Source organism: Aythya marila (assembly GCF_965140915.1).
Source record: "Aythya marila genome assembly, chromosome: 6".
Lineage (NCBI taxonomy): Eukaryota > Metazoa > Chordata > Aves > Anseriformes > Anatidae > Aythya > Aythya marila.
Window position 1 is genome coordinate 8,895,143 of NC_139047.1, and position 17,145 is coordinate 8,912,287.

General features: G+C 47.2%; 1 protein-coding gene across 1 annotated transcript in view; it reads left to right on the forward strand.

Moving 5' to 3' along the window:
• Nucleotides 1–16,979, forward strand: part of UBE2F (ubiquitin conjugating enzyme E2 F (putative)) — a 60,868-nt gene extending 43,889 nt beyond the window's left edge. The window contains exon 10 of the mRNA XM_082763585.1: nt 15,682–16,979. Within this exon, the coding sequence (XP_082619711.1) occupies nt 15,682–15,732 (51 nt within the window). The 3' untranslated portion in view covers nt 15,733–16,979. The remainder of the gene's footprint in view (nt 1–15,681) is intronic.
• Nucleotides 16,980–17,145: the final 166 nt, after the last annotated feature.

Genomic DNA, 17,145 nt, shown 5'->3' on the forward strand with positions numbered 1-17,145 from the left:
AATATTTCTCCCAATACTCCTTATCTTCCTCATCTCTGCCTTCCATACCATGAATGCTAATGCCATGGCCTATTGAAGTTGTATTTTCCTGTTGTATTCTGTATAATTTCGAAGGCTAAAACAATTTTTGTAGCCTTGCAAACTAGCAAACACTCCTTTACTTGTTTATCCGTGCGTCAGTCTGAGGAGCTTTAATAAGAGGAGCTGGGTAACACTGCAACCCTGCTCTTCTCCTGCACGATCTTTTCATCTTCTCAGTGGAATTCACCTGCCAGTATCTGGTGCGTGGAGCTGTTTCCTGCTGTGTCATTGTTAAAGGGTAAAATCCTTTTAAAATCCAGGAGGTTTTTTCCCCCTTGTGAAAATCTTGCACGTCATCTTCCGTAAAACTTCTCCCAACAGTTCTGGCATGCCAAAGGTGAGCAGTCTAGCCAGAACAAGCACACATTTGCCAAGGATCAGTCTTAAACATATTTTTAATTTGATGTAAATGATTTTATTCGAATCTTCCTTGGAAAGCAGTGCCAGCCTGCCCCTCATCACAGGACACTGCCGGGTGGGGGTGCCACCTCTCTGCTGGTGATCACGGCAGGAGGAGATGATTAATGCCTCGCCTTCGTGGCCCTCTCCTCTCTCGCCCCAGGCGGAAGGATGACTCTTGTTGCTGGAGGAAGGCTGCTGTCAGACTCGATAAAATCCTGGCTGCAAACCTCCTGGATGTGAGGAGGTCAGCGCGCTGCTTCCAGCAGGCACTCCAGGTGCCAAGCATCCTCATCCCTACCTGCGTTGTTTGATTTACCAGCTGTCTGCCAGGTTGTAAAGAACACGCAGCACAACATCCCTGCGTAAAACTGCTCTTGGTTTTGCCTTTTTGCCCTTTTTTTTTCCCTAGCTACCTTCTGCTGCTATCAGTGAAGGGAGTTTTAATTGTGCCCTTGCCTTCCCATGGCTAGATCGCGAAGCTAGTGCTGCTGTTTTGACATTTTAACGATGAATTATTTTGCATTGATTTGCGTGGAGGAATTTGGTTCTAGTCCAGGTTTTAGAAATCATGGCTTTTCATTATAGCTGCACGATTTTGGCAGTTGTGGCTGTCGCTGGCTGTGTCTGGTCCATCTGGGTTTCGGTAGCTTTCCGTGCCGGGGTGGGTTTGTTCAGAGACAGCGGGAGGGGGTTGTGCATCTGTAAGGATATTAATGATATTAAGGATATTAAAATTTAGGGGAGCTGGGATTTGTACATGACATAATGCAGCTACACGTGACTCTGGACTATTCCTGATGTTTTGTGGCTGCCTTTATTCTCCAGTAGATCATCCTTACAGTGCCAGATTGTACTCCTGTCCTAATGTTATTCTCATTCCTCACTGCAGTAGTGCCAAAAACCCTCTGAGAGACACCAGGGACAGCGTTGCCGGCCTCCTTTCACCTTGGATAATGGCCTGTTTTCATGAACTGTACCCTCAGATAAATAAAACACGGTCAGTGCTTACTGCAGGGGTATGTGAGGCCAGAAGCTGTCGGGGCTGAGGAGTGTCAGGGCAGCCTTTCCCTTCTGTTGCTTGCTGTGCTGACAGCTACCAAATTTTTTACAGAAGAAAGTCCATTACCGCTTTGCATTTGCAATTATTTTTGTTGTTGTCGTTCCAGTCTTGTCAGTGATAAAATGAGTAAGTTTTATTTCAGGACTGTTTCTGTGGAGATGGGTTTGTAGCGGTGGTGCTGGTACAGAGCCCGAAGCCGCCTCTTAAGTTTCCTCTTGGGATTTTAATGGCCCTTCATAGCCTCGGTTCGTTAGGAAGCTAGGCTGGAAAAAGTCTCTGAATCGCTTGCAGGCTTTGGAGGTTGTTCTAGTGAGGCTTTGGGGATGAAGGTTTTCCTTGAATTACTTGAGGAATGTCGTCTCATCCACACAACTGAGCACGCCAACTTAATCCCATTACAAATTCCATTGATAATTAGGGACAGTTGTAGGTTACAAACTTTGCTGAAGACCTTTTAACTATTCATAATTTTGTGCAGGTTTTTTTTTAGTCCTTCAATAGCAAACAGTTCAATACTTTTATAGAACAATCTTAAATCTCAAAGCCTTCCCCTGCCTACTGGGCAGGAACCAGGACAAAGCGCCAGAACCTGGGCCACGTTCTGCAGAGGACGTGAGTGTATCTTCTGAAACCAGGTAGGTCCTTGAAAGAGAGAGTTGTCAGCAAGTGGTCTGCCTGTAAATCACGGTGGAGTTTCGAGTGATTTTGTCCTCAGACTGCTAATGCCTTCAGAGAGTTAAAAAGTCCCAGAGCTTGCAGCCTGTGCATCATTTCCAATTCGATCCTGCTAAAGACTCTTCCTAAATAATGGCATGGCTAGCTGTACCCTTATCCCCTCGGCTTTTTATTTCTGTGCCTATATGTAATACGGGTGAAATTACATTTGGATTTAAGTCTACCTTGAAAATCCATTTTTCTGTGTAGCTGGAGAACTGCACGGGAAAAGAAATGGAGTTTTCAAATTTGCATTGTCCTTGATCTCTTGCGATCACTTCCAAGTTTTCTTCTAGTAATGTAATTTCATATAGTAGAAGATTAGCCCATTTAAAACGTTATTTGATGCATCTGAATGAAAAACATGATGCTGGCTTGCGGTAGGTGTTTTGGAGCCTCTAAGCAGACAAAGGGCAACACAAACTGGAGTTAAAGCTTGGTTTAAAAAAAAAAAATTGTATCTTCTGGTCCAAGTTAATTCATTTAACTCATTCATTTAGCTTCTCTGTCATAGTAGTTCTTTTTTTGGTTAATATTTTTATGTCAGAGGCATTTTGTGAGCAAGGCATCTGTCTTTACGTGCTCTTTGTGCTCAGTTTTCCCTGTTGGGATGATGGTGGGCTGTTGTTTTTTTTCAGAGACGAAAGGTTTCTGTGTTGAAAGAAATCTTTCAGCACCCCACCCACAGCCGAGAAGTTTGGGGCTTGCTTTCTTTTTTCTTCTTCATCTTGTTGATGATTTTAAATTTGGCTTTAGGGAACATGTAAGTTACTGCGTTAGCTCAAGGCATCCTGGTCAGCTCACCTCTTCGTGAGCACAGACTGAGTGACCCAGAGGGACATCTCTTCCACCTCTGAGTTAATTGGGTTTCTCGCTGGCAGCGAAAACCTTCCTGGGGGTGTTCCTCACTGGGTTTTTTGCTCTAGATTTCCCAGTTAGTAGTGTAAGTCTCTCGAAATCAGTCTATCTGAGAATTAGAAATAACGTCCGCCTACAGTGACTGTTGGCAAATCTGAGTGCAAAGCCGTTTGCTTGGATAGCACTCACCAGGATTGACCAAGGTTTTATAGAAGACATTTCAATATGAAACATTTATACGACATAAAATACTCCACATAAAATTTCATGGTCCGTGGGTGCTGCATCTTGCTGTGCGTCTCAGAAAAAGACAGCTATTCATAAATACGTGGTGGAAAGTGTTAGAAATAGCTCTAAACAAGCATTTTATTTTCCAGATTGTGATGAATTATGTGAAATAGCTGCGTTCCTTTGATGGCTGCTGTTCCTTGAAGAAATTGAAAGCAGTTGAAACGTTTTTATTTTGCAAAGCAGTAAAGAGCTTATGGGTATGCCAGAAGTCAAATACCAGCGATGTGTTACCCGAGGTTATATCCTGCTTGTATCTGAGCATTTGTTTCTACATTTGTTTGGGTCTGAGCAATGCACTCCAAAAGGTTTTTACTAGAAGTTTTTTTTTTTTTTTTTTCTAATACTTTCTCCCATTGTGTATTTAAAAAGTAATGCACTGGTGAATTAAATAAGGAATATCTGTGCCCAGTTCCCTGTGCCAAACGTGCAGCCCTGTTGCCAGCAGTTTCCCATCACAGCCATACACGTGGTTAAGCTTCTCCAGTGTCTCAACCATATCCCCGTAACATTTTGTATGCAGAAAGTGCCGCTAATATTTGAAGAACTCTGATCGTGAATCTTAATTTTCCACTTAATAGCAGTCAAGTTTTAATTACTATTTTCATTTCCAAGCTCAGATGCTCGAAGCTTAGTGATGGCTCAAGACAGCTGGAAAATAAGTCTTAGAACAGAGGAATTATTTGAAAACATTTACTTGAAGTTCATTTCGGGTTGTCTTTTGACTGCATTTTTGTGTTGGGAAGGTGTTTGAGCTGGGGCTGCAGGAGCAAGCAGGCAGGGGGGTGTTTTGCTGGGTGCTTGTACGAGGTGAGCAGTCCCCAAACTGCACCGTGCCTGACTCACTGCAGGTGGAAAAGGTGGGGAGGTGGCATGGAGCGTGCAAAAGTGACTTGGGCTGTCACTTAAGTGACATGGTCTAGAGGGAAAGCCTGTGCTTTGGCCATTTCCGAAGGCATGCTGGAGGCCTTTCAGTCCCCGCTGCCATGCTTTGTGGAAGAGCCTTCTTGCTAAATTATTGTTTTACCCGTCTTTGGGGTAAGCTTGACAGCTCCACTGGGTGGGAATGCTTTTGTTTGGGGCAGAAATGGTTTAGTTCGTGGCTTGGCCGCTGCTAATGAGGTGCTTGTGTTTCTTCCTAGCAGGCTTTTTCCTGCTGGTGGGACCAAAGTGGAGATTCGAGAGGTCGGCTTTACAGGGTTACCTCTACGGGGTCAGAACATGTAGGAGTCCTTCTTTCCAGATAGTCAAATGCCAGGCTCTGTTCTGTAGTCCCACAGTGTAAACACCCAGCTGTTAGATGCTTTGAAGTTCTAGGTAAATTCTTTTTAGGAGGTTAATGTGGGCATGTATCATTTTTAAAGCTTTTTTTTTTTTTTGTAATTTCTGGCCAACAACATTATGGCCACAAATCTGAAACGCGAAGAAAACAGAAACACTAAGCTGAAAAGTTGTAATAATAAGCCCCTACTTTCATCTGTCAAGCCAACTGAATGCAGAATGTAGCCGATCAAAGTGTGATTTCACACCTTCCGAGTATCGGGACAGCATCATTACCAGTTTGTTAGCAGTGCAGAAGGATCAGGTTGGTGTTTGACGTTACTGCTAGCTTGCAAAACTCCAGTTACACCGTGCATCTCACTGTGGCAAGTGCTGGATGCCATCATTTTCCCTTTCAATTAAAACAGAACCGAGAGCACTCCGAATTCTGCAGGAGGAGCCTTTTAATTTTGCCTCGATCACGTAGCAGCCCTTCCACAGAGCACCGTGAGCTGACTGTCCTTCCTCCGTTTCAGCATGACACATGAAAAAGCACCAGCGGTTCCTGCAAGGCCCAGAGGTGTAATGAAGTCAGGATGCAGACTGCCTGCCACTCATCCCTGTCTGCTGCGTGCCAGAACAAAGGCTGACGGCAGCGTGGAGGGGAATAGCAAGCTGTTAGTGACGTCTTGGGTCAACGCACCCCGGTGTAATCTTGCATAAATGAATGGAGATGAAAAAACAAAACGAAACTTTGCTGTTACTGGAAGAAGGCGATCGGGTATCTTAGCTCCAGGGTGATGGAAACAGCCTGATATTTTGTTAATTGTGCACGAGTGAGGAGATCTGGCTCGTCGCGTTACCAGCCTGTTTCCTGCTGCCTGCTTGTCAGGAACCTCAGGCTCATGACTGACAGCTCTGCGCTGCTTGCTCGAGTATCTGCCTTCGTCCCGTTTAATTTGTAATTCAGTGAGGCAGAGCAGCCTCCCCTTCCAAAACGACCAGAGGAGCCGCAGGTGCAGGCGCAGCTGTCTCGCAGCAGCAGCGTAGGAGCATTTTGGTAGGCACACAGCAAAAAACGGAGTCAAGCAGCATCCTTGAGTCAAGCACCGTGCTGAGAGCACCTCGTGGTGCTGGATGCGCCTTGATTCCAGGCTGCGATTCCTCACTCGCCCTTTGGCACATCCAGAGCGTGAGCCTCTGCCAGCTCCTGTGGATGTGGAGGCTGATGGCTCGCTTGGGCACAGCACGAAGGGATGCTGCCTGACAGCAGCTCGCTTGCTGCCTTCTTAGCTACAAAACCAAGCTTGCATGTGGTTCAGACAAGCACACCGAGTATTTGTCAAAATAATCTGAAATCTCATTTCCGCCTTGTTTAGCCTCGCGTCGGTGTCAGCAGAGGAAACGGATGGGTTACAGCTGCCAAGGGAAGTGTTGTCAGGGAGTGGGGCTTCTCTGTGGATTGCAGACTTGTGCAGAAAGTGGCTGCAAACTTAAGCTTGTCGTGGCGTGCCCACTACCTTGTCAGCAGTGTAAATGCTCGGTAACAAAACATGTAGAGCCAGGATATTGGATTCTTCCGGTGCCTAGAAAGCTGTGTTTCACTAGTGAAGGCATTCACCAGGTAACCTGCAAATTGCTTTCTCTGGAATTTATGTGATTATTCAGCAGGACCTGCACGAATGGTCCAGAGCCTCCATCCTCATACCTCTGCTCTGATCGAACGCTGCTGGGGTATTCGCCTATCGCTCAGCTCAAAACAAGCCCTGTGCAGCTTCCAGAGTGCGTGCCCTGCTTGTTGGAGAAAACAACAGCTGCTTCTGATTCTTTAATATCATTGAGCACATGAACCCAGGAGCTGAAATCCCTCTTGAAAAATAAATGGGAATTACATTTAATAAGAGGAAGAGTCAGTAAACTAGGCTTGGACGTATTCTGAATATTCTGGTTATTTCACGTTGTCTGAAAACCCACAGATGTCTGTCTGCTGTGCTGCAATGCTTAAATAATTAGATAGGCCTGAAAGACTTAGCAGACAGCAACAAGGATGATCCTTTGGTTTAAGACTTTTGCTTCTTTGGGAATTAAATTTAACTTTTCACTGCTTGCAGTTTTGGTTTTTGGGTTTGTTTTTCCACTGGCTGCAGTCAGGCGAAGCTTTTCACTTCGAGTTCATTTTTGTTACAATAATTAGTGGTAATTGTAAGCGATTTCAGTTTTGGTGCCTTTTAATAATAACCTGAAGAAACGTTTTTAAAGAAAAATATTACAGATTTAGTGAATGTTGGTTTGCAGCAAAATTCGTACATGTGTTTGACACTTGCTTTCGTGCGAGTAGCACAGGATCTGATGTCTGTATTTTTAGTTTTTGCATCCAGCATGCAATTTTGAGCAGTTCCTGGGAGACAGGACTCGGAGCTGTACAAATTGGCAGAGCCCTGAAGCAGCTGAGGACTCGTTATCATGGTAAGAGGACACAGCTACCAGCGTGGCAGAGGTGACAAGGGCTCGGGCAGTCTAAGTCACTGTTAAACTCGAGATCTAATTCCTAGCTCTTATTAAGGACATTAAATCAGTGGAAACGAAGCACGCTGATGGAGAGCACGTTGCATTTTTGCTGCTTTGCAGGAGGGAGCACAGTGCAGAGAGGGAAATGATTCACCCTGTGGAGACAACAAGGCAGTTAATGGCTAGGCATTCATTTGGACCATCTTAATCCTGAATTAATGCCCTGGCATTTAACTTGCATTCTTTTTCTTGTCCTTTCCTTAATTTTGACTTGAATGTGTCTCAGTCTTGCTGTAATGTTCCTCCACAGGCAACCTTTTCAGCCCGCTTTGTCTCTGCTCTGACAAGTTCAGGGCTGAAGGAGCACAGACTGCTTTTCTCTGACGTGCTGCTCATCTTCCGTGTGGGTGCCAAAGGTTCGTGTTATACAAAAAAGATAAAAGGAAAAGGGGAGAAGCAGCCTATTTTATAAACTAAGTTTGACTTTCTGCTTTTTTTAATCTTTCGACAAAATAATCCCCTTGTCTGGCTTTCAGACTGTGTCTTAAATCAGCCCAGTGCTGCACTGACTGCAGTCACAGCCAAGGCTCTCGTCGTAATGCTTTACTCTCTAACATCTTAGCAACATCACCCCCACAATCTAGTGCTTGTTGTGGTAAACAGAGATTGTTTGGCAAGGAAATTGGTCTCAAGACCGAGTCCCTAACAGTAAGTAACTCTTAAGTAACTCTCACTTCTCTCTAGCTGGTGTAAGAGGCAGTCCTGGCTGTAATTCCTTGGCTTCAAGGGAATTCTCTCTCTAGTGTGGTTCAAGTCGGTGGCAATCAATTCAACGTGATTAATGTGAGTTATTTTACGTGGGGAGAGATGCAGAATTGCATGGCACTTCAGGTTTCATTGTTTGATTCAAGCTTCCCAGACTGTAAAACTACAGCTGGGTAGGGGTAGGAGGGGAATTCAGCCGTGTACTAAACAATCTGGTCTGGAGCACATTGGAATATGAGATAATAGCAATTAGGTGTAGAACAAAAGCATTTCTCTGCAGCTGAGAGGAAAGGATTTATTGAGTTGACAAGCCTGACACTTCCCTGCATCATTCCTCAAACTGAAAATTAGACTTTTCACAGAATTTCCTTTGTTTGGAGCCTCACTCCAGTCTGGGTATACATGCCAGCCTCGGTGCTGCTGTTGCTTTTGAAGGATTTCTGTTTTCTCTCCCTTGGTTTCTCCGATAAAACTTGGGTATTGTTTTGGAGCCCGCCAGTCTCATATTCCTGCAACAGTAGCAAAATAATCTGAAGAAATACAAAATGATGGATTACCGATTAAAATGAGTGAGGAGACGCTGGGAAATTTTGCTAGGCAGCTGGCAGGTTACATGAAGAGCTCGTGTTTTTAATTGGACTTGAAGTTGGAGGCCTCGATATGAGTACAGATTTGTTCTTTCTTGCTTATTTATGCCTGGCATAACCGAATAAACTGAGTCTGAATCATGCTGGGAGGGCTGGTTGTTCTGCAGCGATGGCGTGTCCAGCACATCATCCTCGAGGCATTTTCAGAAGGCATCTCACAGAATCCCAGCGCTGCTGAGGGTGGCGGGGACCTCTGCAGATCCATCTAATCCAGCCCCTGAGCTCGTGGTGGAGTCAGCTGCAGGAGGCTGCCCAGGACGGTGTCCTGTGGATGTTGGGCATCTCCGATGGAGACTGCAGCCTGCTCCTGTGCTCCATCACCCTCACTGTAATTTATTTTCCCAGTGTTTGCTGCTTTGCTTGGCAGTCTTTCTGTAGAGGAATAGGGCTTTGCAGTGCCGTCCATCTGTCCCTTTCCCCATCAGTCCTCATTCCCTTCAAACACTCTCTCCAATTTCCATCAAACCCAGCAGAGCAGCAGCATCTCTAAATCCAGTTCCCATAACCTCCATGCAAATCGGCAGCAGGAATAAAGAGAGGATGCTCTGGGAGTGAGCCACCAGCAAAGCCTGGGAGCACGCGGAGCTCGGAGCACAGCCTCGCCCCTCTCCCACCTGCACCCAGGAGGATGAAGGAGCTGGAGAGAGGAGGGGAATATCAAGGAGGCTGTATTGTGCTGGGGGGAGGAGGGAAGTAATGATAGCGAAACCTGACTGCCTACAGATCTGCAGGCTATCTTCGCTTGCTGAATGTGTGCTTTAAAGCCCGTTCTCAGTTTTGCTAGGTATTCTGTGGCTGTGTGGGTAAAAGCGTGTGGGCTGCAAATTGACTCTTGCACACTGACTAAATGAGGCTTTATTCTGGGCTGGAGAACTACCCACAAGCTATTCAACACCGAGGGGAGCCCCATTACCTCATCCTGATTACAGGCTCTGCATATTTTTGCTTGCTTTTTGCTTTTTGCCGTGTTTAGCCGTACTTACTGCAGTGCTCGTTGTTTTTTTGGGGGATTTTTGCACAGCTCACGTTCTGTAATTGACAGTTGCACCAACAATAGAGAGACGCGTGCTATGCAGACTGCTTAAGAGGTCAGTGCTTTGGAGTGACTTCATCTGGCGTTATTAATTCTTCACTGTAAAATTGCACATCGTATCGTAGCTGAGTCTGATGTCGCGCTTGTTTCTCAGCAAGAAATTGCAGTGGAAAAAGAAAGTGCCCAGGAGCTTGCTGTGGGACACAAGGCTATGGAAGAGAAGAGCTGGAGGTGGTAGGAGTGCTTCTATAGACCCACAGAAACAGTAAGAACAATGAGATGCTCGTAATGAAGCTTAATAGGATAAGAAATGTTTTGCCAGACGTGGTGATTGATCGCTACAACATTTCAGGAGCCCCTTGGTCTTCGTGTGGTTTCCCGATGTTTCTTCTCCTGTTGAGGTATGTCAGGACAGCTCTCCAGACAGTTCCTGCTGCAGGATGATCCAATTAATCTTGGAAATGAAATGCTTGAGGACATCAGTAGGCTGTAACTCGACCTTTTCACTACCTTTGTCTCTTCTTAAGCAGCTTGGGGCTTCGTGGTGCCTGTTTATTTTACCCGGGAGCTCATCTGGTTGTGGCAGCGTTTGTAGTACCCATACATCAGGCTTAAACATTTGGATAATTGCTTTGCTTGGCATTCAGGGAGCCTGAAATTGCTGGTCTGTGTGTTCAAATTACACTTACGGAGTGCTAAACCTTTGTTCTCAGTGCCAGCCCTCATAGCACAAACACGCAGCCGATTTGAGCTAGGACAGCATCCCCCATCCTCCGACTTCTCTTCCACTGCTCTTCCAGAGAGAGACTCGGGAAGAGCTACCAAAATAGATCCGTGCCTCCAGGAACTCCTCGGCCTTTTGATGTCTGTGTTCACCAGGGTCCAAGAATTTAGGGCGCAGGTCGGTGTGTTTTTACCTTCAGCTTCTTCAGTGCTGGGCTTTGTCAACAGCTCAGTTGCTGCAATCAGCTCGAGGAAGGGCAGGCAGCAGCAAGGCTGCTCAGTGCGTGTCCGTGGGGTTTGTTGCAGCCCTCACTATGTTTGCTTCAAGCTGGCATTATCAGGCCCTCATTTTTTAAGCTGTTTGCATTGCAGAATATTTGAGCCAAGGCGTTGCTTAGATCAGCGTGCTCCTGCTGTGCTGCTTTGTGTACTCGTGGTTGAGCTTCTCGTGGCCTGGGATCTGGCTTTGTCCGTTGTCTGCTCTAAGGTTTTCCACTTAACCTCGTTCCCTGGTTCAAATTGATAGCCCTGCGCCAGCCCTTGACATCCTGAAATCTCTCTTGCTAATAGGAAGTAGCTGGCCCTGAACGTTTTCTTCAGCAGCAGCGCTGCTTGTTTCGAACACTACAAAGCTGTGACGTGACAAAAGCGCGAGGGTTTTTTTACCCTCCTTCAAGTAAAATAAGCAGCTCGCATTTATTCCTGGATGCCGAGGCGAGGATCTGTTTCCCAGCGTTTTCTAAGAGGTTGTGAGACGTTGAAGGATTGCTCTAATTAAATGCATCCGCAAGCGCATCTGAGGATTTGAAGTATGTGCTCACCTTTGGCCAGACAAACCTGTCATCTGACGTGGAGGCCAACTTTTTTCCCCTCGATTTGTAATGAATCCCAAAGCACTTGTAACCGATTCAGCTCGTGTTGCATCAAGGCTTTCTCACAAATATTTGCTAAGGTAGTGCAGGCTTACTCTTTGATTACGGCTGAGCTGCCCTAATGAGAACAACAAAACCACCCCAGCCCAAAAGCATCTCTTGGTGTGGATCTCACCCCGTGAGTCATTACATTGCCTTATCCCCATATTTATTGCAGCAAATCCTTTGCTTGCTTTGCGCAGCCGACCACCCTGCTTGGTATTTGTTGTTCTTCCTGGAATTGCAGCAGCTGCGGTAGGACAAACATTTTGTTTTTCTGCAGCACTCACTCATTTAGAGATTTGCACTGTGTTTTTTTCTTGGGTTTCCCCACCGTTTTATGCTGCCCCTGTTACAGCCTCGAAGCCTTTTCCCCCTGAGCGTAAAGTGCATTAAGCAGCATGTGCAAATGAGCACCAGCACATCTGCTAATTGTGCTAACAGATGGAAATAGGAACAAAAGTTACTTCTGGAGAGCTAGAAATATTTATAGGAGCCATCATCCATCGCTCCCAACGCTTTGATTACGGATGGAGCCTCTTTGTGGTTCGCGAAAGTTGATTAAGCTTTTGCAGATGGTTTGACTGGAGGTAATGAGAGAAATGTGAAAGAAATGCAGATGTCTTAAAGCTTCTCATTTACGTGCTTCAGGCAAATAAGTGGCTGAACAGGAAAGCTTTTGTTTTGGGTTCTTCAGGAAAAAAACACAGCTCTAAAATGTGAGCAGACAGCAGAACTGCCTGCACCAAGCCCCGAGAGCTCACCAGCCCGGGGAGGTTTGCTGGCCCAGGGCACGGCTCGGATGGGGCAGGACTTGCAAAAGCTCCCACAAGAGAGGATTTCACACAAGTCTCCACTCTGAGGGAAGGTGAGAATGGCTGCGGGGCTCTTGGACCTTTCCCTACTGGGGGCTGAATGCAGGTAGGGGTGAGCCCCGGCCCTACAACGAGCCGTGGCGCTAGCCACAGAGGAGGGCTCTCTCCAGCTGCCTCCAGCCAAGCTGCTCCATGAGTCAGAGGGCAGATTTGGCAAGAACGTCAGGACCTGCATCACTCCTGATCTGATTTTTCTGCTTAGCCCTCCTCAACCTTTTTGGTCCCATCACCTTTCCACGACCGGGACGGAGATGCAGCTATCCCCGGCTGCCCCAGCAGCTTTCACCTTCTGCCTTCCGATCCAGAGCCCTTTCCTCTCCTGACAGCTTCAGGGAATGCTTTTTCCCTTTCTCCTTCCAGCAGGCAGGTAGGCCACTGCCACTTTGCACATCGATCCTGTAACCTGCCTGTCAGCACAGCGATTTTGGGAAAAGTGCCCAAAGGTTGATGCTGCCAGGGCTGGGTCTGTTAGCCGTGAGAGCCTGCAGGAGATGCAATGGGTTTATGGCCAGGTTTTTCACCCTCCCTTTTTTCTCTGAGCCTTTCTTTATGGAACTCAAATGTAATTAGCTCCGAAAATTCCCCAAATGGTGTCGAAGCTGAGCTAAATATACCGGTGACGAGGAAATCGTAGCAAGGTAGGGGTGTGAGCTGGAAGCGTGCCTCGTACGTGAGCTCTTCGGGTTGCTCAGAGGTTTCATTCAGCACCTCTCTAACTGGGAGTGGGTGTGTGGGGGCTGGTGGGCGTGAGCACTCATTATTTCCCCGGAGGAGGAACAGAAAGGGAAGGTCGTTTTAAACATGTTTCGTGGGGCTCACGGGTGAGTCTACCTGATGATTATATCCTCCTCCCAAAACTTCGCACGGGGCTGAGTAATGTCATCTGGCTGTTGCTTGGTTACTGGTGCACAAAGACCCTTTTTTTGGACTGAAATGCACTTTAAGTAAAAACACGAGGACCTGAGAGAAGTCGTTTGGGATATAAAGCTGGTGATAAACTTTGGATTAAAATAATTTTCTGTTAAAACGGTGGCTTCTTGTCAATATTTCAGTGCTTGCTTTATGCAAAGGAGGGAAGAGCAGGAGCAACTGCGTATTTCTGTGATCATTACTTCTTTGTTTCAGTTTGGATTTTCCAGAACTGTAAATCTAACTGATGTGCAGGTGGGTCAGAAATAGCAAACCAACATAATTCAGTCCTTGCAGTCACCCCGGAGGCAGTAAGCTGCGCATCCTCCTGCAGGAGCCGGGCAGCACGGCCTGCAGCCACCCTAACACACCACGAGGAGGGTGGAAAGGCCTCCCTGAGGGCAGAAACCAAGGTCAACCTTAGCAGGAAGAAGAAAAGTTTTGCCAACTACATTAGGGATAAGGAGCTCAGTCCTCTTTGTTTTATTATGCAGCTTCATACGTAAAAAATCTGAGTTTTACACTTTTTCAGCAAGCTGCAAGCTTTTCTGGTTGCTGTGGGTACTTGCATTGAAGCATTTATGGTGTTTGCATTGCGTACTTGAACAGGTCTTCTTCCCCAATTAACAGCTTAATAATAGGAGAGCCGTTAATCAGTGCAGCTCGGTGCTGGACAGCATGCTGGAAGAAGGCACAGCCGCTCGGAGAGGTGCCAGATCGGGTCAGCGTTTCTCCAAAAGGTTCCCAAATCTAGAGGTGCCATAGCTTTAGGAATTCATCTCGTTTCAGTGTCTTCAAGACAAGAAGCTCATCAGTTGAGACTGCGGTGAATTGTGTTGGTAATACATCAGTCCATGTAACTTTTCCCTCGATGTAATTAGGCAAGGAGTTGTTTTTGCTGTTTTCTTACTGCACATCGCCGCACGCTCCGTGCTGTCTAGCAGGAACGTAGAGTACAAGTGGAAATTGTGAAATCTGTAGATGTCTGAAGCTGAGACTGTTGGCCAGAGCGTCAACTACAAATCTGTTTCTATTTGCTTGAAGTTTACAGGCTAAACTTCTTTGTTTCAACGTGTGTAGGAGAAGTTGGGTGGGATGTGTGTTGCACCATGCAGCCCGTGCTGTGACCCGGTTTCCAGCACAGTGCTATCGTGAGCTGCTCTGTACGAGCTGGCTACTCCGTGCTCTTCATCTCGCGATTCATTTGGAATCTCCCTTTGATGGATTGATTGTCCCAGAGGGATTTTCAGCAGACGAAGCAGTGATTTCGGTGAGCATTACTCACGCAGCAAATACTTGCAGCACTGCTCGCGCGTCCCCCCAGGACCCATGGTGCTCACGTACCCCTCTGAACTCCCTGCAGCTCGGGGCAGAGCTGCTCTCAGCATGCCCCAAAGCCATGTACAATCTCCAGTTTTAGCTGGTTTCTTCTCCTACGTGGGTTTGAGAGCCGAGCACCTGCAGAGCTGGACTTCGGGATCACGGAGAGCCCCGGTGGCACGGGGACAGCTGCTCCGTGCCGCGTCGTGGTGCAGAGAGCGTAATTCTGTGCATCTGGGAGCCACAAAAGGGGGCTGGTGGGAGCAGGGAGAAGGCTCCTGAGCTGCCTGCGGGTGTTGTGGGTCCGGGAAAGATGCAGCTGGCCCCAGTACGTGCCCAGTGGTATTTCCTGGCCTTGTTTTTCCTGGCCTCGTGCCTTGTGCTGCGGCGAGGGATCAGCCTGTAGTGCTGAGGATGCCCATCACGCCCAGCCAAGGTTTCCAGCGTGCGGTGCCGTCGTGAGTAATTGCTCTGCTTTGCATCAAGGTAGTCCGCAACTTAGCCGAGCTGAAAACAAGTTCAAAGTGCCACTTATTTTTGGCTGCGTGATATTTTAGCAGACGCGAGGCACCGGGAGATTTCTGGTGCTGCAGACAGCCCGAGACCCGGGGACCGCTCCGAGACGAGCTGCTTGTAAGTAGTTACTTCAGCAACACTCGAGCGTGCTACTCAGCGCTCCCGAGTGTTGTCAGAGGATTGAAGTTGGCTGATGCACAACATCTTATTTAAAGCGGAGAAGGCAGCAGCTCCCCAGCACTGGTTTCTTTGCACGCTCACCGTGTCCAGGCGTGGAGGCAGCTATGTGTGAGGGTAAGGCATTGCCCCCCTGGCGGCACGCAGCCCTCGGGGTGGTTTCCTGGAAGAGACCTGGAGCACTTCACAGGTTTTGTGGGTGTCTGTAAGAGCTTCACCCCAGAGGTGACTGCTCGCTGCTTTTCAGACCTTCCTGGCACTGACACTCAAAGCCGTAGCGTGTCTCGTGGTGCTCCCTTCTTCCTGCTCTTCACAAAACAGTGAAAACCCAGCCTTAAAGTCCTTGCACAGTGACCAGGTCAGTCATTCTTTCCAAGCAGTGCAAGCTTTTCCAAGGGTTCAGAGGCTGTGTGACAGTCCTGTGGGTGCTCTGCGGAGGGCTGTCCGTGTCGCTGTGTCCCCTCTGAACCGCTTTCGGAAACGAGGTGCTTGGATTATCAAATTTTAATTCTCTAGGCTGTGACAGACGATGAAAAAGCAGTGACCGATCTTGCTCGGTTACGCACTGGAGCTGAAGCCCTGTTCAGTCCCTCTCCGGCTCCCCCGCGGTAATTCTGCCTCTGCTTCCCTCTAGGAGGACTTCCGAAATAAAGTTGAAGATTACATTAAGCGCTACGCGAGATGATGAAGGGGGAGGGATGGCAGGACCACGGTTTCCATGCTGCAGAGTTGTCCTGAACTTCAACAACACCAACCAGAAAACCAGCCCGGATTGTACTAGTCCTGTGTCCATGTTGTACCGAAGAAGAAAACTAACTTCATAACCTGTCCATGTTAAAAGGAGAGTTCAGCATAAATACAGCGAGAAATTGTGTATGTTGGTTGAAAAAAAGAAAAAAAAAAGTTGTTTGCTTACTTTTAAAATGTTTACTCCTCTGAACTGTACTGTATATCCTGTTGATGAAATACGCTTGAGAAGTTGCAAGAAATCACTATTGAAATTGTAATTACACACTTTTTTTTAAACTCTTGCCTAGGTTGAGGGGAAAAAAAAAAAAAAAAAGAAAAAAGAAAGGAGGTGGTGTGGTTTTGGAACACTTCAAGTTGGCAATAAAATGGTCTCCTGTGAACCAAATCCCAATCCTGTTGCCTTTGATGAGCAAAACCAACGGGAGCTTTCTCCAAGAGTCAGTGAAGTCAGGCTGAGAGCTTGCCTGAGCGCAAGCCTGAAACAAAACTCTAGCTCTGGTATTGAAATTCTGATTATATTTAATGTAAGTCCATCTTGTCACAAGTTTGGGATTTTTATGTTATTATCAGCTCCTGTTTGGGCTACAGTATGTTTTTTTTTGTTTGTTTCTATCCATTGTGTGAAGTAGCTAAAAGAAATATAGGCTAATCCGTAACTTAAGTAAATGTGTAGTATTAGTAAAATTATATATATATTATATATATATTTCTGTGAAAATGTAACAAAAGGCAGATTTTTTGTTTAAGAAATCTGCCTTTGGCTCTCGGATCTGGATGCGGTGAGGGCGCAGCAGGCGCTGTTGGATCTGATGGAAGTGAATTCGGGCACCCTCATCCGGAGAGCACCCGGGGGTGCCCCTCAGCCTCGGAGTAACACCGCGCTGCACCCCCTCTCAAACACTCCTGTGCGCCTGGCTGGTTTTGGGTAATTTGGAAGGATATCCCGCTGCAATTGCCTCGTCTGTAAGTAGCTGCACGTCCCCCACCCGGTCAGAGGAGGCGAAAGCCGAGCTCCTCCCGAGAAGAGTAGCACGAACCTCAGGAATCGCTTCGGAGTCCAGGCCGAGGGCGTTTGGCGTTCCCCTGCTGCCGGCTGCGGCGCCCCGAGCTCCCGCCGGGGAGCGAAATGCTTTTATAAATAGATGAACCATAGAAATAAATGTTCGTGTGGTTTCCTACGGAGCAAGCGTGTGTTGTGTGGCGCCCGGGCACTGCCTGAGGGTTAACCCCACAGAGGGGTGGGGAAGCACAGCGCGATTTTGCTTACGGAGGCAGAAGGGACACCAGCCTCCTTCACTGCACCCCGGTACCCGTCACCTTCCCTCCTGCAGCACAAGGGGAGACGCTC